The sequence below is a fragment of the Eucalyptus grandis genome, chromosome 7 (genome assembly GCF_016545825.1).
Source record: "Eucalyptus grandis isolate ANBG69807.140 chromosome 7, ASM1654582v1, whole genome shotgun sequence".
In the NCBI taxonomy this organism is placed as follows: domain Eukaryota; kingdom Viridiplantae; phylum Streptophyta; class Magnoliopsida; order Myrtales; family Myrtaceae; genus Eucalyptus; species Eucalyptus grandis.
This window is the reverse complement of record NC_052618.1, coordinates 46,098,141-46,120,435: the sequence shown is the minus strand read 5'-3', so window position 1 is coordinate 46,120,435 and position 22,295 is coordinate 46,098,141. Positions and strand designations below refer to the sequence as shown.

Here is a 22,295-nt window from a genome sequence, read left to right as displayed (position 1 = left end):
AAAAGAGGGAAAAATATAGTTCTGCAGTTGTTTGACCCAGAGTAGGTAGTAAACAGACATGGATTCGCAACTAAATGGTAAAACACCATAGCTTGGGTATCACTGAAAATTATGTCGCAATTATTTCCCAACGAGATGCATCTTGACGTTTGACTTTTGAAGCAGATGTATGCATAAGGTGGTATACAAGGCATGTCCTTTGACTCGGATTGCGGGTTGCGACTTGCTTACCCGAGTTCAATAGAGACACCGGAGCAACTAAAACAAAGTTTTGAATCTTTTTTGAAACAATTCTGTTGATATTTCTTTTTCCTTTTCTTTTATAGCAAGCAATGAATGGAGGAGACTTGTTGCCACTTGAAATCATGATATAAGCAGCTTTTCGATAGAATCTGGCCTAAGTCATAGTAAAGTAATGCTTCAAAACTAGTGTTTCTGTAGAACTTCCAAAGACAATGCATGCGTTGATTATTGTCTAAGTTATAAGAAAGGGCAACACGTATAAGCATGGTCATTGAGCATACACAAAGCTAAGCTCTTAGTTACATTGGGAAAAGTGTTAAAAAAATTAAAACATATTAAATTTGTGCCAATTTAGTCATTATGATTAATTTTGACGGGCCACCTCCCCCCCCTTTTTCTAAATTTTTTAATTTTTAAAAATTTTTTAATTTTTTTTTAAATTTTTAAAATCTTTTAAAATTAAAATTTTTAAAATTTTCTTATTTTTAAATTTTTAAAATTTTTTAAAATTAAAATTTTTAAAATTTTCTTATTTTTTATTTTTTTAAATTTTTTTAAATTAAATTTTTTTTTAAATTACATTTTTTTATTTTTAAAATTTTTTAAAATTAAAATTTTTTAAATTTTTTTTAATTAAAAATTTTAAAATTTTCTTATTTTTTAAAATTTTAAATTTTTTTTAAATTTTTAAATTTTTTTTATTTTTAAATTTTTTAAAATTTTTTAAAATTAAAATTTTTAAATATTATTAATACAAAAGTCAATTGTTTTACGTAACATAAACAACACTAATATAGACATTTTTAGTAATATTTTAATAATTTTCAAATTCTTTTCATCTCTTTTTTTCCCTTCTCTTTCTTCCAGTGGCCGACAAGGGTGAGGTTGCCCTCACTAGATTAGGTGGGCGAGGCCCACCCTTGCCTAGGCAATGCTTGGCTTCACTAGATTTGGCGAGGGCAGCTTTGTCGTGGGCGAGGGCCACCCTCGTTACAGGTGAGGGCCACCCTCACTTGGGCGATGCTAGCCCTCAATTGCCATGGCTATGCTGACCACTAGAAAGAGAGGGACAAAAAAGCGAGAAAAATGAAAAAAGAAAAATACTAGAAAATTATTAAAATATTATTGAAAAAATGTCCACATCAACATTAGCCAAGTCATGTAGGCCGATTGATGTCTACTTTAGTAACATCTGGTCAAAATTATGAAGAATGACTGAGTTGACTCTAGATCCAAAGATTTATAAATAAATTGACACAATTAAAAATGTGTAAAAATAAATTAACATAAATGCAATAGATTTAGAATTTTTTTGATACTTTACCTTTGTTACATTGCTCATGTCTAAATTAATAGCTACCAACTCAAACATATTTCGTATAAGGAGTGAACATAGTGCAAGTTTTGTGAATACCAATCATTTCAACCCTTTCCACAAAGCTGACTTTATCCAAACGCGCAAGCATTCCCACTTTTCTTCTTTAATCTTTTATGCTATATTTGGCAATCATGATAAAATTCGAGATATAATTAAAATTTATTCCATTTTGTGTTTTGTGCTTACTCAAGACAAAATAAAGTCGGATATAAAAAAAAATATGGACTGGAGAAAATTATCTTTTAAGGGAGGTAGGATGAAGGTGAATAAGATTTCTAACATCCATAATAGAAAAAATATTTTTCTTGAATAACATACTTCTTAAATTAATAAAATTAAAATTATATTTCATTATAAATAATATTTGAATTATAATATAAGAAATTCAAAATAACAAAAAAATAACAATTTAGTTATTTTTATTTAATCTTATTTTTAATTATATATTCGAATTTAATTCTATTTATAATATAATTTCAATATATGAAGATATATTTACATTTATTTCATATTTGAGCTATGTACTGTTTATTATTTAATAAAATTTAATTAGAGAATGATGGAAGGGGAAGAAAGAAATAAAAAAGAAATTAATTTAAAAAAGAGAGGAAAAAAATAAAAAAAGGAAAAAAAAAATAAAGTAGGCAAAAGTGTCACGAATTTTTTTTTTAATATTTTTCGTTTGCAAAATTTTGAGTCATTTATACTAATATGCCATTTATACCTAAAAATATAAATAATATGATGTAAATATATCCGATTTTATTATTACAATATTTTGATTTTATATCATATCCTATTCATTCTTATACTGATTAGAAATTCGAACGACCAAATATAGTCTTAGCATCGATTCGGTTGATTGGGATGTTTGCATTTTTCATTTTATGAACTGTTACCCATTCGGATCATACAAATTATTTACAAATTGCTTTGGGTCACTAGATCAAATTTTTTGACTCTTAGACATCCGTACTTATGTAAAATAACATGTTGAAAATTAATTCAACCAAAAATCATCAGTCCTTTTGATACCAAACTTTTCTGTCCTTCAATCAAGTACACCCAAAGTTGCTTTTGCATTCAATCTTTTCTAACAAACACAAACTTTTTAGGAATATCAACCACGGTACCAAAGAACAGCAGACTCTCCTCCGCTTCCTCCTTCCGCCCTATCCTCCTCCTTCTCCTCCTCCTCGTGAAATAATCAAGCATCCCATATCGGTTTCTCCATTGCTGATTCGGCATGAGAGAGCTGTTGAGCAAAATGACCCGTCATCGCAGGTAATCTCTGCTGGCTCATCCCCTCCATCACCATTCTCTGCTGCTGCTGCTGCTGCTGTTCATGCAAATTCCCCACGTGTCGTGACTCTTCAAGCCCCAAAAAGTCGAGCAACGTCACGCCGTCGTTCTTACCATTGCTACTGCTGTTATTGTTATTACTATTTCCTCCGAACATCATTGATCCTATCGGAACATTCTTCTCTGACGGCGTCCTTCCTTGCCCGAAGCTCGTCGAGCTACTGTCTTCATGATCCACCACCACACTAGGAGTACTCTTCATGTTATGATGATCTGTGCCTCCCACGAACATGCTGCTGAACATCCCCATTTCGCTGCTCATCATTGCATTAGCACTCTCCATGACATGCGTCATCGGGTTTATGTGATGGTCGTGCCGGTTGCTCTTCTGCAGGAGCGGGTTGAACTGATCAGGTTGAGGCAGTGGCGGCGGCGACTGGAACCCATGATGAGGATGATGGTTGAATGAAGCCGTGTCCATATTGTTGCTGGGATGCTGATGCGGGACATTGCTGATGCTGTACGGCGACATCGACGACGGTCTGAAGGGAAGAGGAGGAGCAGAGCCGATTGGGATGAGTTGTGGTTGTTGCTGCTGTTGTTGCTGGTCAGGTCCTGCCATGCAGCTCTTCTGGTGCATCATGGGTGAGTTGATGCTGTTGCTCGCGGACGCACCCATCTGAGCAGCCTTCTGCAGTAGCGCAGTCGCTGACATGTGGGCTGAGGAGGCGCTGCCCGCCGCCAGAAGGCCACCACCGCCAGCCTTTGCTTCTTGCAGGTAGTTGAAGCCGCTGGACGTGGTGTTGGAGCTGAGCTGGAGGCTCGAGGAGGAGGAGATGGTGTTACCCCTCAGGCTGCCGAAGAGCGTGCCCGAGGTAGTCGAGAACATGCCGGGAGGCGACATCACGCTCATGCTGCTGAGGTTGTTCGCGTTGGGCTTGAAGGGCATGGGGACGAGGTTTTGGGGGAGGGACTTGAGGGGTTTTTGAATCAAGTGTGGGGTTGAAGTCGTTGAGAAACATGGTCGAGTTGGAGGAGCTCGTGTTGGTGTTGATCATGGGCATTGATGAGGGCATGAGGTCATGGTTAGGCATCTGTTGGTGGAGGCCTTGGTTCACCTTGTTGTTCTCTTCAGCAAGCGCATCGCAGAAGGCGCGGTGGGTGATGAAGCTGTCTCTCCTGCAGCGAAAAATGTGTGAATAGTAAAGGAAATATTCAACAGTCAAAAAGTGCAGTTGCAATTTCATTTCTTGGCCTTAGTGTTTACTTTGTACGACTTCGGCAAGTGAGGTGAATTATACTTCTAATTCGGATGGGTGTCCAAAGAAGTGAGTTCGAAGTGGGGAAGTGAATCACTTCTTTCAGATTATATCATATGAAAGTGCAAAATTTTCACTTTTAAGAACTTAAACTTTTATAAACGTTCTTAGTGCTAGTGAAGTCCAATTTCAGTTTTCTATATCTCGCCCATTTCTTTTAATTTTCAAAAGGAAAATATACTATATATCTGTAGGATAGAAGCAAGTGTTACAGCATTGCAAAACCGGCAGTTCCAACATAGGACAGACCGAAAGGCTTCGCAAGGTCAAATGCAATGTTCAAAGAAACCCCCCAAAAAGTTCGTGTACGTTATTTACTATCGCTTCTGAAAATTATATTTTCACAATAGAACATGTAATTAAAATCCTTGAGATAATGTGTCTTATGGAAGAAGTAGCGGGAAGAAGTTTGTGATTCAAAAGATCGTTTTATAGAAATTACACTGCTTGGACAATATTTATATCTCCCTGTTTGGTCATAGCTAAACCATTCATCCTATGGATAATACGCAAGAATTAAACTGCAAGTAACCTATAAGTGGGAAACTTGTCTACCAAAAGAATCAACAAACTACTATAAATGGGTCAAAAGTGAGAGTATGAAGGACTCGGCATAATAATGTTAAGAGATGTTCTCCTTAAGTCTACACTTAGAATCACAGAAGATATATATATCTCCCTGTTTGGTCATAGCTAAACCTTTCATCCTATGGATAATACTAAAGAATTAAACTGCAAGTGACACGAAAGTGATATCTAAAGAATCAACAGACTACCATAAATGGGTCAAAAGTGGGAGTACGTCAGATTTAGTTTTTCTCACTAGCTTATATCTTCTGTGATTCCAATGTAGACTAAAGAACATCTCTAACATCATTAAGACCGGTACTTATATGCATGTATCTTTCAAACAATTCTTGATTATCCACCAAACAATGCAAGCACATGCGATATTGATCCACGAAAGAAGTTTAGTAGGACACCTGGAAAATATTGTTCCGCAGTCACACTTGTATTCCCGAGTCCCGCAAGTCTTCTGGTGTGCCTTCCAGTCAGACTGCACTGCGTACTTCTTTGAGCACTTGTCACACTTCCACTTCTTCTCGCCATGCTTGCGGCTGTAGTGCTTCTTGATTCCTGTGAGGTCTCCGAGAGCACGAGCTGGGTTGTGGTGCACACACGTCGGCTCTGGGCAAATGTAGACCCTCTTCTTGGCCTCGTTAGGCTGCCTTTGCCTGAGCTTCCATGGGAGGTTGTGTCCTCTTCTGTGCAGCTGAAGGTTCTGGTCTCTTTGGAAGCCCTTGTTGCAGATCTCACATACAAAACGATTCCTCGCCATCAGCGTCGTCGGTGATAGAGCAACAACTTCAGCATTTGGGTCTATAAATCACAAAAGAACAAGAGGACATTTTATAAATAGGAAAGAAAATTGAGTCAACAGAAAATTTCTTTCACAAAGGCAGCAATAGTACTATTAGCAGGCATGTGTGGTTAGAGGAATGGGATAAAGATAGAATAAAGCAGGAAGAGTACTGAAATAATTGTTTGGCTTATTTTGGAATCTTTAAAAGAAAATATACAGAAGTGCTCAGATATATTACATGATCTTCTGCTGTATAATACTACTAACAATTGATCAAATTGGTTAGAAATAAAAAAGTATGACCTACGAAACATTATTGAGTCAATAGTTCTCATTTCTAACAACATTCTTGATCGGTCTTTCCCCTGTGCTAAATCAGTCCTTCATTGAACCGCTTGCTGTGCAAATTGTTTTTGGTACCTTTCATGCTTATAAGTACCTTTAGTTAGGAGTATATTTTGACATTCACTCATGAATCACAACATAACTTTCCCGTGTTTGAGAAAGCATACAACTAATTCAGAATCAGCAACATATGCAACCAGTTTCCAAGGGTGTGGATGAGTTTATTGCCTGGTGTCCCCGGCAGATTCCTCTTCTTCTTGACCGGCTGTTGCTGCGAGGTGGAGCTGCTATCGTTGATCGTGCTGGAAGGTTGCGAGTTTGACCCATGAAGGTGGCCTTGCAACTGTTGTTTCTCATGTTGGTGGACTTCCTCCCCAGTGTTTCCTGAAGAGAAACTCCCTTCTTCACCTGTGAAATTTGACATTTTTGGAAGAAGTGCGTGGGGTTTGATCACGAGGCAATTACTCTAGGGCTTTTTGTCTCCGTCTCTTCAGAAAATCTGTTCGCTTTCTTCCTAATTTGTTGTTGTTGGTGCTTGCTAAAAGGAGGGTTTGCTTTGTGATGAAACCAAGACAGGGAGTTTGATCATGCTAGTGGGCGACAAAGTTGAGAGAGTTTCTCCATTTCTGGATGAGAAAGAAAAAAAGGATTTTTTGCATAGAATTATTTGGTATCGTGTGGGAACCCTGTTCTTCTTTGGCTTTATGTAAGTCTATATGTAGAAGTTGGAAGAGACAAACAGTTGCCCTAAAAAATATTTCATATGAAATTAGGTGTTCTCACCGCTAATTTATATAAAAGTCTCTCGATAGGTGGTGGTATGTTAGTGGTTTAAAGATGAACACTTGAGCACCCCTTCTCGCATGTAAGTTCAATGAAATACTTTCTATTTCTTTACTATATGAAATTTTTAGTACTATTTTTTCACTGTTTAAAAGCTTAAATTGACGGATAAAAATATATGTTCAACTGTTTTTTTTTTTTTTTTTTTGGTAAAAGGTAAGTAATATAGATATACTTGTAAACCGGGAAGCTATACATAGTACAACAGAAAAAAGGCCGGCACCAAAAAACTTGCACTTAGAGGGTCAGAAAAATACTAAACGAGTGGATAACACCTTTTTTTTTTTTTTTTTTTTTTTTTTGTCTTTTGCTCTCTCTAAAGAGTTAATAATTATTACTTGGGACCCTGCCCATCTGGATTCTAAGTATATTACAGATGTTGGATTATTACAAAGCAGACAACCTTTATTGTTCAATGTTGATAAAGCTTTATTGCTCAATGTTCATAAGTTGTTCGCAAGTTTCAAATTGCTTCTTTGAAATGTAACGTACCTTGTTCTGATCTTAACTCATGTTGAAGTAATAATTTTTGTCGGGCCATTCACTAGTTTATTAGTAGTTTTGGACTTTGCCTATATTTATATATGTATTTATATATAAAACTATTGTTATGTATGTTTTAAAGATTATCTCATATCATTCAACTCCATGTTGCAATAGGTTTTATTTATTTGTGGAACATTCATCCACCTACGGCAAATTATTTGGTTGAAATTTAGCTAGCTCTTTATTGCTTTATTGCGATTCACATATATCTTTCGTGTTTTAGTATAAACATATATAACACTAAAGATAGGAGAATATGGTTCTTTATCTCATAATTAATAGTTAAAAATTCACGTGGGGATTTTTCCAGGTAAGTCGTGATTTTATTAACTTACGTATCTAAAAATGAATAAAAAGAAATTAATCACGGGATACTCATGTTCTTAGTTCTATTGGTTTTGCCTTTTTTGAAAGGAAGCAGCCTTCTACAATGACAAAGCAAAAATTAATCATTGATTTTCACGTTCCACTTTATGATTTTTTTACTAAATTGTCTTACTTTAATTAAATTTCTGCAATTTTAAAGGCCGCAAGTTATACAAAAAGTGAAACGGTCTAAGAATAAAAGGAAAAAGGAAAAGGTAAATTTGGTTAGGTGTCAACTAAGGGAGGGGCCACGTGTCAACACTTTAGAGGCTTTCTCAATGCACCAAAAATTACTTCCTAATATTTCAGATTTCCCGAAGCAAACCTTGTCAAATTGATAATCGAAGGTCGAGTATCTTCTTCCATGATTACTATCGTGTTAAATATATAAGAAATTCAATTAATTTAATGTAATAATTGAAGCTTATTTTGTCACTACTTACTAGATAGGCATGTAATTAGAGGGACGCACGGTGCGGCGTGCTGCTTGTCTTGATGGTTTCAAACGGCCACAAGTAGCCAAACAAGTGAATGTCATTTTAGTAGCTTTGTAATCGTTTAAAAACTCCAAATTATATTGATTGATTAAGGAGTCACATCATCATGAAAGCGCTTCGCAATGATCATTGGGGCATTACCTCATGCAATACAAACATCAAGTCTATTGTATTTTACTTTTCACCGAAGAAGTTCTTTTGATATTCAGGAGAAAATCAAGCGTAGTTGATCTTTGTTTGTACGCGGGCAATTAACTTAATGATTAGTTCTACATTCTTGACGTGGCCACAGGATCACATCCCATAAATTCATGTTGGTTTATATCCTGTCCAAGGTCAGATGATTTGTATTTATGCAGTCCATATGCTGGAATTTAAAAAAAAAAAAAAACCATCGGTTCGTCAATAATGTTCCACCACAAAGTTAATTAGCTTATATTTCGCATCCTTCATATGACTCGAATGCAACATGAGCTGCTTACAATTTTGTCCCAAACCACTTAAACCCCACGATGTCTGGTCTCTGTCTACTAATTAAGTCCTGTAAAGCCAGCTTCACGCTCGTCTCAACTCAAAAGAAGATGTCAGTTCAGATGCATGTCGCATGCATGTGGAATTCGATGTTGCAGAAAGTCCTGACTCCAAACTCGGACAGAGAGTCAATCGGAGATTTGATATGAAATACTAATACTACGACACAAGATGGTTTGAACCCATTTGTCTGAGGTACAGAGTTCAAATGAGTTTGCGCCAGAAAAATTAAAAAAATTCAAGAACGCAACTAATGTGCCGACAGGCTTGTTCTAGAGTTTTCATCTGAAAGTTGCGGTTCAAGGAATATGAATATACATTATAATTGCGTGTTCAATTCAACCACAAGCACCGGAAACGACAAGACACTCGGCAATGAAAAGAGGGACAACAAGGAGACATCGATCCCTATACCAGACAACCAACAAAATCCTCATACTCCGGTCAAGAATATGTGCTTTGAAGACGGTTGAATCGTAGATTGTTTCCTCTTATTTGATAATATTGAGATGCAACAAGAAAATCGCCATGTTATCATCGACGAACGTCGATATTTTTGATGATCTGAACACCCGTACAACAGCTTGATGACAACATATCTCCAATATTCATACACTTCCAATGAGTTTTAGCTTTCATCTGAACGTTTATTTAAACTAGGGTTTTGTTTTGTTTTTGTTTTTTTAATGGTTTCTATGAGGACGAAGCAGCATTTGGATGATGGCAAGATTACGGTTGAATGGGGGAATTCATAGTGCTAGGTTGACATAGACAAACTATCATCTTAGATGATACCAACACAAAAGACAGATCATGGCAACTTTTTTGAGCTGATGACGATGACCTAAATCTAAAGAAATAGTAAACGATGGGTATATACTCCAATTATCAATGATGAGACCTTTTCTACTATTTTAATTATTGAATGTCGAATCGAAAAGAAGATACTTTAGGACATAATCGTCATGTGTAATGCACGGACCAACTTATTCCTTAATTACCTCATTAACATAGAATAAACCGTTTATCAAATTGGACCTGAAACGGTCGGTTTAATTGGTTCAATCAAGAACCTGTGACCTTTCTAGTTTGGTTCAATTCCCTACTCTCGAACCTAGTTGAAAGTCCAGAAATAAGTTGAATCTGGTCTAAGGGATTTTCACATTTTGGTTTGGTTAATTCCCAAAGATGCATGCTGATTGTCCTGTCCATGTATATTGAATAAGGCCTTACCCATAAAGTGGCGGGCATGACTTTCAAGGTTGATAAGATTAAGTTTCATTGATCACACAACTTTTTTTTTAAAAATCTAAATCAAGTGCTTAACTAGTTAACCGACCCCTTCAATAAGAGTGAAGTGAAATTGGAAATCCGAAAGCCCAAAAGGCCGGCCCGGAAGTCTTTAGCACAAATAGTTTTGGGCCCATTCGGTTTTCACATTTCGTGCTGGGCTAGATAGTTGAGCTTCATTGTGGGCAACCTGAAACGGGCCACTGATCCGAATTTCTTCATATAATTTCATATATTTCGAACAACTTTCGATTGATGGTTTTTCAAGAAATGCAAAAATGAAATTTTACAACTGAATTAATTATCTTTTTATACTATTGAATTAATTTATTTCAATATGGTATTGAATCAATGAAATGTTTTATTTAATATAATATATTGCAAAAAAATTTCGGGCCTAGCCCAAGCTGAACAAGCCCGAAATTTTCAGGTCGGTCATTTTCAGGTTCGGGCTCGATTTGGGCTGGGGTGTCCAAGCATAAAAAATTTGGGCCATGCTTCTGAGTAAGCCTGGCCGTTTAACCCATACCATTAAATGTTGATGACTTGTAATAGGATTATGTTATTACTTAAGGTTGTCTAACGAGAAATCGAGACAATAGCACACACTAATGTGTATCATCAACTAATCGATGTGCGAGTGAGGATTGATATGCGACGGAAGAATAAACATAAAATGAGTTATTAACGAAAATACTTCAGCTAAAGTGTAAAACCATAAATATTCTAAAATGTGCGTAATTTGTTCTACTGAAAAAAAAAAGAAAAAAAAAGATTTGTATTATTTTAAAAGAGATCATGGGCCTCGTAATAAATTTGGGCTTGATCCAGCATAAAACTATCAGCAAGGTTGGTTAAGTGAGGGCCTTGTTTAGGGCCCAAAAATTAGGATTATTGAGGGTAATCACAGGGCTTAATTCGGACGAGGCAGAGGTTTTATTAACTGTAATAAATTAATTTTGATTGATTTTAAGCCTGACAAAACATTTAGGGCATTGCATACCGAGTATTGACTATTCAAAAGAACAACAAATACTTTTAGGGTCCATCTATTTAGCAATATATTGTACTTTGTTAGAAAATAATTTCGAATTAAGTTATTGCTAGGAGTTAGATGTCACTTTAATCTTCTAAGTTTAGCTCTTTGTGAGATTCCATCCTTTGAATTCTTATTGCTCAATTTTGATAATCTATATTTTATCAATTTACATAATCAAGTGCTTTTGTTGTATGTTTTATTAGCATCGTTAAATTGCTGATGTGGCAATTCTAAAATGGGAAAAATTCCAACATGTGGCATTACTATGACGCCACATCAGTGAATCGAGAGAAAAGAGAGTGAGAGATTATACCACGCTTTTGTTTATTTTCTCATATTCATTTCCTTAGTTCCTATCTAATCACTTAAAATTTTTAGTATGAATTTTTAATAGTTAGTAGCATTGACGATTAAGATGAATAATAAACAAAATTCTGGTGCGAAAGAAAATAATTTCTTTTGAGCGTTGTTGTTATCGATTATGCCAAGACTCAAATCGAAGTAAATTAAGATTCATTGAATGCCATTTGTAGAGGGGCATCGTCCATAGGATCACTCTAATAAGTAATGGTTATAGATTAAAATGAACATTCTATAGTAGGTGTGCTAACTTTCTATGATAACATTTAGAGGGTCAATGATCTTGCCGATCCAAAAGAAAATAGTAAATTTGTGTTTAGCCTAACCCAACTGATTCTCTCACAGTTGAAATGGTTGTGGACTTCTGAAAAGATTGATAGTACGAGATTGGACTCTTCCTCAAAGTTTGATACATGTCGAACTAGCCATCCTGCCACCAGAAAATCTCGAAGACATGTCGAACTCTCCATCTGTTTTAAAGATTTTGTCTGTCTTGGGAATGGATAAGCTTTTGGCCCCCAGCTAACACCATACAACACTTTATATCAACTCAGATACCATCATACCCACTTATGATACCAATCAATAATGTAAATAATAAAACATGATTTTAAAGGTAAATGATATTTTTAATTTGGAAAATTATCCAATAATCTTAAAACTATCGTACGGTGATTAATTCAATACTAAACTTTTCAATTTAATTAATTTAATCATAATTTTTTACTATTTGCCGATATGGTCTTTTTTGGCTATTTTTAAAGGAAATTGTTGACGTGACACTAGTGGTCCTATGTAGCATAGTTGATATTGACATTAAATTTTTTTGGAATATTTTTCTTAAAATCTTTTGATTTTGATTTTTTTTTTATTTTATATATATGTTTCCTATGTTTCCTATTTCCCTCTACCGTTTTGGGGCCTTGGTGATGGTTGGTGGGAGTCGCTGGCCACAAGTGAGGGTAGTGACACCCTCGCCTCACCTAAATTTTGTGAATGCCGCTTCGGTTCCACTTATTGAGAATTTATTTACTGAGAGCAATACTTTCACTTAATAAAATAAGCCATAGATAGAATTAGATATATTGTTCTGGTAACAAAGAGCTAGTTTCTTTGATTTTATTTTTTATTCCACTAAAAAAACCTATATTTTAATTTTCGTAACAATTAAATCTTATTGAAACAAAAATATTATTTGCTTTAGTCACTTTCATGCTTGCCCCCACCACTGTCACTGTCAGATGATTGAGTGCGGAATGGTACAAGAACTCAGTAAAGGAAGACAAGACTTTTTGAGAAAAAAACCGCATAGAATGGAAAGAAAAGTGGCTGGATTTTCTTATTAAGTAAGAGTAAAAAAGTTAGTTTATACTCCTTCAACAACTTACCCAATTTAGTAGAGGATTTTTTTTTTTTTCATTACAATTTTCAAGAGTTCATGGAGATTGTGAGTCAACTCTAAGTGCAAATTAATCTAATCGAAACACAATTAAAAAAAAAAGAAAGAAAAAGGAAGGTTGTGGTAGAATACTATTTGATTGCGAAATCATTTTTGGAATTTAAATTGTTAGCTTGTTTAGGTAACCTATAATTATCAATGTTTTGCTAATTTAAAGGGGATTCATCTTTCAGATTGCCTTCTTTAATTAACTTTAGTTATCTAATTGACAATATTGCTAATTAAGGGTGTGTTTGTTTGTGAAAAACTTAACAAAGGAAAATGTTTTCCGTAAAAAGTATTTTTAAAGAACATGGCTGGTTTTCAGTTGTTTGGTAGTGTATTCAAAGTGAGATGATTTTTTTTTTTTTTTTGGATATTTAGATCTTACTTTCAAATAATCATTCTCTCTATTATACTTATAAGTTTAATAAAAATACTAAGATGATATCAGAATCTTTATCTAAAATATTATTAACATATTAAGTGTATAATAATTCTTTTTATTAAAATAAATCAACCTAAAAGGAATGCCAAAAAGGTAGAAGATGCAACTACTAGGTGTTACCTAGTGTCCACCCTTCCCACTTGGGAAGGTGGGGAGTTTGATTCCTATCTTTTCGAGGGTTGGGGTGGGGATGTGTGAGCAACAGAGTAGGGTTTCTCGTAACCTACGTACATCACATAATACACATGGTAGTTTGTAAAATAGATATAAAGATAGGACCATTTAGAAAATGCAAATAATTAACAAACCAAATCTCTCAATAGTCACAAAACTTCACACGTGAATGGTTCTCCATTATGTGTGAGCATGCATGTGGAAAAAGAACTTTAGAAAGCGATTTCTTTGTTCTGTGATGGAGAAATTATTTTCCTCAAAACGGTTGTTTACCTTGACTATAATATCATTTTAGGTGATTATCGTATTGCAGTGAATAAAACACATGGAAGTTTGGAAAACTGTTTTATGGAAATCATGTTCGTAAAAATAAACACACCCCAAGATACTTCATTTTCGGGTTAATAACCGGGTGGTTTGACTATGAAAGCTTTGATTGGCCAAGGAAAAGAGCACCATGAGAGCTTTAAGCTCCTCCACTATTGAAAAGCAAACTTCATCGGATCATATTTTGGGCAACGATTCTCATACCTTAATCAATTCCATTTGTCATTGACTTTATAATCGCGTAACGGCCACTTTTTTTCATCAAGAAGTTATGTTAGGGCATTGAAAGATAGAATTTTGAGCACTTTTCTATTTTTTTTGCACCAAGTGTAAGTTGAAAGCATGATTAAATATGGGAAAACAGAAGGAAAATAGTAAAATAAAACGAAGGCATCCGGTAGGGGTTGGTCCAAGTGGAAGTTTGAGGAAGAATAAAGAAAGAGTATCAAGAAAGGACACTAAAAAGTTGTATTCCAAAGCAGGCAATTAAAATTGCAAAGGCATATGCTAAATTAAGGTAAGGATGACCCTAAACAAAGTGGAATGGGAGAGCAAAAGAGGAGGTATTAAATTCCTTAATCCTCAGATTAAGACTTTAACACAATTGGAACAGAACCCTACTTTTTAGCCAGAGGTCACTAAATTCAATCTTGGATCAGATCATGTCGGATGCCCACTATGGAGGAGAGTAAAATGGAAAGGGAGAATCCTAACAAAAGCAGGTTGGTGGTGGCCTCCACAAAAGAAGAAGAGAACAAGCTTATGCATATAAGATTTTCTTAGGGTCCTCTCTCTTGATGGAATTATATTGTATGCAAAGTGCATGCGCAATCCCAATGGCGAGTGAGATCATCCGTCCTCTAAGTGGACGCCGATTTATATTACCAGAATAAAATGACTACGTGCATTTCCAAAGGTCGACGAAGTGTGTTAAAAAACATATTACTAATTATGGAAACCTCTTGTGATATCTTGAAGTGGACAATATCATTTGGTTATATCAACTAGGAGACAAATGTGGATGTGTCATATCTCAGGATTGAACAAATGCAAGGATAACATTATCAGCACCACTAGAACCTGAAGTGTGAAGTGGACTGAAGAGGTGGACAAGTCAAAGAACAAGAAGTTCGTGAGGACTTGGAAGTGTCGTGACAAGGTGAACAATTCATGTGGCCGTATTCATACACAGGAAGATAAAGTGAAAGGCAGCATGCATCCCACTAATGGCGGGAAGCCTTGATGGACTCATTGTTGATAGAAGCAGTTTCCTATATCACTTGAAAAGAACATGAATTTTGTATAATCATGCATCATTTCCCGAAGACCCAGATATTCCTTTTGAGAAAAATCTAAATCTTTAGGTATGCCTCAGGCTTGTTATTTCGGAGACAAACGTATGGGAGAAATCTGATTCATTGTCAATCAAATTGCTAAGAGGATTATTTCCTAATTCAAGCAATTATATTTGTGGAAACCATATTGTCACTAGGAAGATTTGATTGTATGGACAACTAGATCTATCGATAATTATAGAGATTATCTTAAATAGATAAATTGATCATCTTGATAATTTCTCAAATTCTCGGTATAGATCTTGAAGACTCCATATGATAATCACACACGCTAGAGATGACATGAGTTGTGAGACCATCTTCAGATTGAAAAAGCTTTATCCTCTGAGATTCATATACTCGTGTTACTGAGCAAGCAATTCATTATTACTTAGAGTGATTCACTAATTCTAATCTCTGTTAAGAAGTATGAGTGCTTGCACATCAGTAGTATGATCTACTAGCTTTGGGTTGAAGCAACATGAGCTACATTTTAAACCTCTTAAAGGATTATTGGTGGAATCCAGTCTAGGAGAATGAAGGCTTGATCTAAGCCAAATCCTTAATATCTCTCTTTATATATTTTCATATTCGTTCGATAGAAGTATACTGGATTTGATATCATCAGCTTACTCTAACATATATTAAATTGTTCTTACATAACCAAACACGTTTTTAATGGGTCAGGATATCCCTCCCCCCCCCTCTTTTTTCCTTTTTATATCTCTAGGAATAACATTACTAACCATCTGAGAACAGGTCACAAGAAAGTAATATCTTCCAACTTCTCTATTTCAACATGAATGACTTCTCTTGACCAAAACAAGGAAATGGACTTAGGGTACATTTGGGAGAGCGCTTGCCGAAAGTATTGCATAAATGAAAGGACTTTAGGTTTAACAACAAAAAAACAAAAATTGCAACACCTTGTCAACTCAAGCAAAGCTGGAAGTTCTAGCGACGGGCTTTGCGGAGGTCCCGCAATCCCAGGTGAGCCTACGCCAGAGTCGAGGGACCTCAAGCAACCCATGTTGGTGTCCCAAATCTGCAAAATCCTAGACACTAATGTTGTGCAAATTCGAAGCACTTCCTCCGCGATCTCAGCGAGCCAGATTTGGACCAGAATTGAGCATCATGCATAAGCCACCGACATTGCACTGCCAAGGTCGTGTGACCCAAGGCGAGGCAATATTGGTGTATGAGACCCCAAGGATCCCCGCCAACATCCCAAATCTGTAAAATCCCAGACACTGGTGTCATGCGAAGGCCATTGGGGTCGTGTAACCTCAAGTGAGGCAACGTTGAGCATCGTGCATTCGCACAAAACCAGATTTTGTGTGACCTCAGGAGGCCTAGGTGAGGCGAGGCCAAGGGTCACACAACCTTGATAATTGTTGGAAACCATTGGCGAATATGGATTGAGGGGACAAAGAATGAAGAACAATACAAAATTTAGGGTAAAAGAGACATACGAAAAAATAGTAAGGGCAGAATTGGGATAGAAAAGCTCATTAATTTTGACCTCTAACATTCCGAAAATATTGAAATGCCAAAGTTGGTATAAACTTGTCTTGAGAGAAAGACCTTTGAAAATGTATCACATTTGGCAAATGAGTTTCCAAATTGCTCTACCAAAAAATTGCATTTTCCCAAATACCTTTCTGGAGTCAAAGTCCTTTGATGAAGTGTTGCCAAACCATCCTTATTCTGCTGTATGGAAGTTGTTTTCGGATACATCTTGACCACAACATGAAGAAAAGTGTCAGGTCCTCATGTCACTAAAGTTTTTTTTTTTTTTTTTCTAGTTAAAATTTAAATCTCACATAAATGTAAAAAATTAAGAAAAATCATGTATTTGTATATTGTGAAAGTTTAGAGCTAAAAAGGTAAAACATGATAGTCGAAAGTTTTTATTTTATATAAAAGGAAAAGTCATTCAAGAGCCTTGCGGCAAGGTCCTACTCCTACATTACACTGAAGCAACTACAGTTTTCAGTCCTAACCTGTCTTAAACACCATTATATTGCATCTATCCGCTATCATTCTTTGTCGAGTAATGTTACATCTGCTAAGAGATCCTTCTCAAAATTTTTTTTTGGGAGATATTATAGGTGATGTGGCAACTTTCTGTTGGGTATTTGATAAGCCAATCATTCAATTCGCTACGGCCAATGGGGCTACGTCAACACAGGCACAGCATGACTCGGCAAGTTAGGCCCTTGCTCCCACGATACTTCGCTTCTGGGCACGCCTAATATTTTTTAATGAAATCATTAGGAGATGCATCAACCAATGGACATACTTCTTTTAGACATATAAATTAGTGAAACAACTTACCTCTTTTGACAAATTAATGAAAAATCGAGATTTTATCTTTGTCGTGCTTCGCGTTTGTATGTGCGTGTGCCTGTTGCGATTCAAGTGCTCACTTGTTTGTATAGATTGGATTATATACATCCTTATCGTTTCTATTGCACCAATTTGGTGTCAGAACGGGCAAAAATGCCGGAGAGCTGAGCCAATATCCTTAGTGATGGCAATAGAAACAATCGTCTCGCTGACGTAGATTAGGGATGCAGGCCTTGTCTTTAGGGCATATCTCAACGAACGATTGCAACAGGCTTTAGGTATGCTTGCAAGGTGGCTCAGTCTGAGGCGGAATAATGCTTGCAGCCAACGGTTCGAAGAACCCATTCCGGTGGCTCGAAGTCATTGTCGAGCGACTGGCTCAGAAGAGGGATCGAGTTTTTTTCAAGACTTGAAACCTGGCCGGTCAGAGATGAGGACCGTGACGAAAAAGCCTAGTACCGAATCCCTACTGCGCGGGGTCGAAACTAGAAGTTGCCGAACAATAAATCTGAATTAACTTTAGCTTTCTTGGTGGTTTCGAAGTCCAAAGAAAATTGCACGAAACCTTAGAAACCGTACGAGATTTGGAGCAAAATTTCAGGTAGTGGACACAATCACAAAACGCAATCTGAATTCTTATGGATCAGGATCAAGGATGCTATGTCAGCCGACGTGGGAGAGGTTATCGTGGTGGCATTTCGTGCAATCCTGGAGGTGGTTAGTGGGATCGTGGTACCACTACGCTGATCATCGATGTGATCGTGGCTATGATTAGGATGTTGATCGGTGGGGATCAAATGCAGGAGGAGTAAGGAAGAGAAGAAAAAGCACCAGTTGTGACGTGGAGGTAAAGAAGAGTTCTTGCATAACCCATACATACCCTGAAAATCCTTTTGAAACAGCCTGAATCCCTCTTACAGATCGCATTGTGTTCAGGTGACTTTTCACGCACTGCAACTAGTCCTCCTTCCCGAGCAATCTTAAAGGCATGAATCTTCACATCGGCTTGATGCATTTGGAATTTTATTTATGTGGTCCTCTCGACAAAACTTGAATCAAGATCACAATTAGACAAGAAAATTCCCTTGCAATCTAAGACGACACCTTATTATTGTGTATTCAGAATACTTTATTAAGTAAAGATATCAATAAAAGTGGAGTTATAATATTGCTAATAATTCCATCTCTTATTGATTTTTTTTTCTTATTGAAACGATAATCGAAGCATATCGAAATAAGTTGAAGCACCATTGAAGATAGTGTCTGTACCACTTTAATAGGTTAGAATGTACTAGATGCAATGAAATTCAGCCAATAAAAGTAACGTCGGTATTATTCAAATATATCTCAAATTGGTGTTAGAACACAGAGGGTACGAAGTGTCTTTTCAGTTCAACTTTAGATCATATACTTTACTAAACATGGACCACTTGTAAATCACGTTATGACACAGTAACTCCACGCACATAAGTACGCCTGGATGGAGAAGATTGGATGATCTCGAGCAGCCTTGCGAAGGACCACCTACAAAACCTCGAAATATGGATCATAAACTTGTTTATGGAGCAAAATGGGGAAAAGATATGGTGGGGATGTTGTGAATTTATTATTCCTTTTATTTTAGCAAATTTGAATATGAACAAGGACATATAATTAATTCGCGTAATCTACCTACCCCGATTAATTAGAATGCATGAAAAACGGATCATTGGAGGCTCTACGCTGGAGCGAGGACATAATTATTTGAAGGTGAGAAAGATGCCAAAATTAAAAGGGTTTAATTTATAGTATAATCCTTAAAAAGTAATATTAATTTTGTCCTTTAGCCCAGTAATTAATCATTGAAACTGGAGAGAAAAAAGGGGGAGGGAGGCCATCGAAGTCAATTTTGTCGTTCTCAGCGGTTAGGCTTCCAGATTTTTGCACGTAAAGTTTGGTTTTGAAAATCAGAAGACATTTTCCATTTAATTATAAGGTTTGTACTTCACCTCATGATTATAGTCAATCGACGCTATGAGTTATGAAAAGTGCTTCTAGTTTGCCAATTGTTAATTTGTTTTCTTCTCTTTCGAGCTTTCCAACGTTGTTAAACCCTAGTAGTAACATTGCCAAAAAATATTGAATAAAACCTAATACTAATATTCCGATACGAGAAGATGAGGTCGAATGATTCTCCAATTCTTTTTCTTATATTATTTCCTGATTTCATCTCCTCGAGTGTTTAATTAGCTTGGATTTTCACCAAAGCATCTAGAGCAAACTTAGCTTGCATAAGCCGGAAAACATCCTGATTATAATAAGATCAAAATGGAAGTGTCATAGCTATACATGGAACGTGTCCTCCACATTGAACAGTGGATAGTCTACGAAGTGCACTGATCATGATCACGATCATGTACAACATAAGAGGTCATTAACCTAGTCGAGATTCTATAATTTGTGCTTCAATTGCAGCTTGCCATATGTCAATGAACTTTGCTAGCACAATAATTTTTGGATTACTATGAGAATAGAAGCTTATCGTGAGCAAAAAATTCTTAAAGGAGTGGATCTCATAATAATTTATAATTATTTGTTATTTGATTTGTTATGATTCAGAACAGACTGTTATTTTTATAGTAAATTAAAGATTATATATAATCATTTTTCTATGTCAATTCTAGATGAGCTAAAACCCTAGGTTGATTAATTCTTTTCTTTTCTTTTCTTTTGGGATGTAATATGTCAGTCCAAAGATTTGGGACCCAACCATGGCCGTACAAATTCCGCCTGGGAAGTAAGAAAGAGAGCTTGTGGTTTTTCAGGCATTATACTATGTAAAAACCAAAGCAGTAGGTAATCCGTCACTGGGGTTTTCGTTTTTATTGGCCAATAATTTGTTTCTTTTTAGGTCTTGTTCGGTTGTGTTGGCATTTCAACATAACCCACGTGCATTTATGTGGTCCACAAGTTCAAATTTCTACCTTATTATATTCTTGTTAAGTTCAAACTTATTAAGAACATTGAAAGATAATGAAGGGGGACCACTGCCTTCATAATTGATGAGCTTGCTTCTTTTTTTCTTGTACCTTTTAATTTTATATTGCTATTTCTGTACACTCTCTTCGTGGAAAAACTCGATCAGTTCATTGAAACTAACTAGTTCTTTTCGAGAAAGCAAGTATTGAGGAGATCCCACTTTGAATGCCTTAAATTTTGGGGGAACATATGGTCAATTATTTTCCTAGTACACAACAGTATGGGTTTTGAGGACTTGATGTCTCTTGTACACATGACACACTCTCCCTCTAACAATTGTTATCTAACCCTAAAGACTAGGGGTGATGAACTTTGACATGGGTATATCAATAGTTCTGGACAAAGTATGTCTTCCGGACGGAATAAATTTTGTTTTCGACTTCTTTTTTCCATAAAATAATTACGATTGACCAGAATCATGTTGCGTCACAGTGCGCCAGATCATAAAAGGGGTTTCACCACTCGCAGGAACCTTTACCATCCCTAGATCTATGGTGCAGAAGGCACCCAAAGAAAAGAAAATTCTCCAATTCGCAACAGACATACACAGAGATGTGTTAATTCGCCTATATAGGAAGGGGAGGTCTTAAGCAATTTTAAAGAGCAACGTGTCTTTGTTTGAGAGGGTCCTCAATTTCCTCTCTCAAATGGTGGACAAGTCGGGCTCAAACTCAGATAGAGAAGGCGACAACAAGTACAACTTCTCAGGAGGAGCAGCAACAAGTGCTTCAAATGAAGAAGCAAGCTCTTTAAGAGAGCAAGATCGTCTCCTCCCAATTGCCAATGGGAGGATCATGAAGCAGATTCTCCCCGAACGCCAAGATCTCGAAGGAGGCGAAGGAGACGATGCAGGAGTGCGTTTCTGAGTTCATCAGCTTCGTCACCGGTGAGGCCTCGGACAAGTGCCACAAGGAGAAGCGCAAGACCGTGAACGGCGATGACATCGTCTGGGCACTTGGGTCCCTAGGGTTTGATGACTATGCCGAGCCGCTCAAGCGGTACTTAAATCGGTATCGGGAGGTCGAAGGGGAGAGGGCCAGCCAAAACAAGGTCACAGGCGGCGAATCAAGAAACGAGAAGAACTTGTACGGGGATGAGTCGCCGGAGAAGCAGCTGGGCGCTGCCTCTTCGTCGCCTCTGAAGTTCTTTGATGTGGCCGACAGGAGTACCAATGGCTCTTTCTCTAAGAGGTATTGAGAGGTACACCCCATCTTGGAAATCAATCTAACTAAAACTACAGATTTTTAGTTTTGGTAGTAAATAGCATATATATAAGTGAAGCAATCAAAAATATATATGCTTGTGGTGGTGTGTGTTGCTGGCAACTCATGGTTTGCATCTTAGAATTAGCATAGATTTCCTTTCACTGACTATTGGTAGATGCAGAATAATTATGTACAATTGATGTTGGTTGTTTGTTGGAACATTTGGATGCTTAATTTGCAGCTACTTTTATGCGAATGACACAAGTTTTGCAACTTTGGGTTTTGTAGTGGAGGTACTTTGTGTTGAATTGATCAAGAGTGAGGGTTTCCGTCTATACTAAACATGCTAATAATTTGGACATTTTCTTCATCTCAATTTGCCTAGCCTTTTTAAAGTTCAGTCTTGATAATCAGAATCTGCATTACTCATGGCACTTTTTCCCTATTTTGAAGGATTAGTGAAGCCTAAAAGCATAGGCAATCAGTATTTTGAAACAAGACCTAACTCGTGCTTATGCTTGGTAACTTGGAATCTGTAAAAATTTCCAGACATACGAAACTAGTTATGTCAATGTCCAAG

General features: G+C 36.5%; 1 protein-coding gene and 1 pseudogene across 1 annotated transcript; one reads left to right on the top strand and one right to left on the bottom strand.

Annotated features, from left to right (window-relative positions):
• Positions 1-2,828: 2,828 nt before the first annotated feature.
• Positions 2,829-6,579, bottom strand: LOC120296176 (annotated as a pseudogene).
• A 14,745-nt stretch (positions 6,580-21,324) lies between these two features.
• Positions 21,325-22,057, top strand: LOC120296320 (nuclear transcription factor Y subunit B-2-like). The gene has a single exon (XM_039318158.1). The coding sequence runs from the start codon at positions 21,357-21,359 to the stop codon at positions 21,705-21,707; it is 351 nt and encodes a 116-aa protein (XP_039174092.1). The 5' UTR covers positions 21,325-21,356; the 3' UTR covers positions 21,708-22,057.
• The last annotated feature ends 238 nt before the right edge of the window (positions 22,058-22,295 follow it).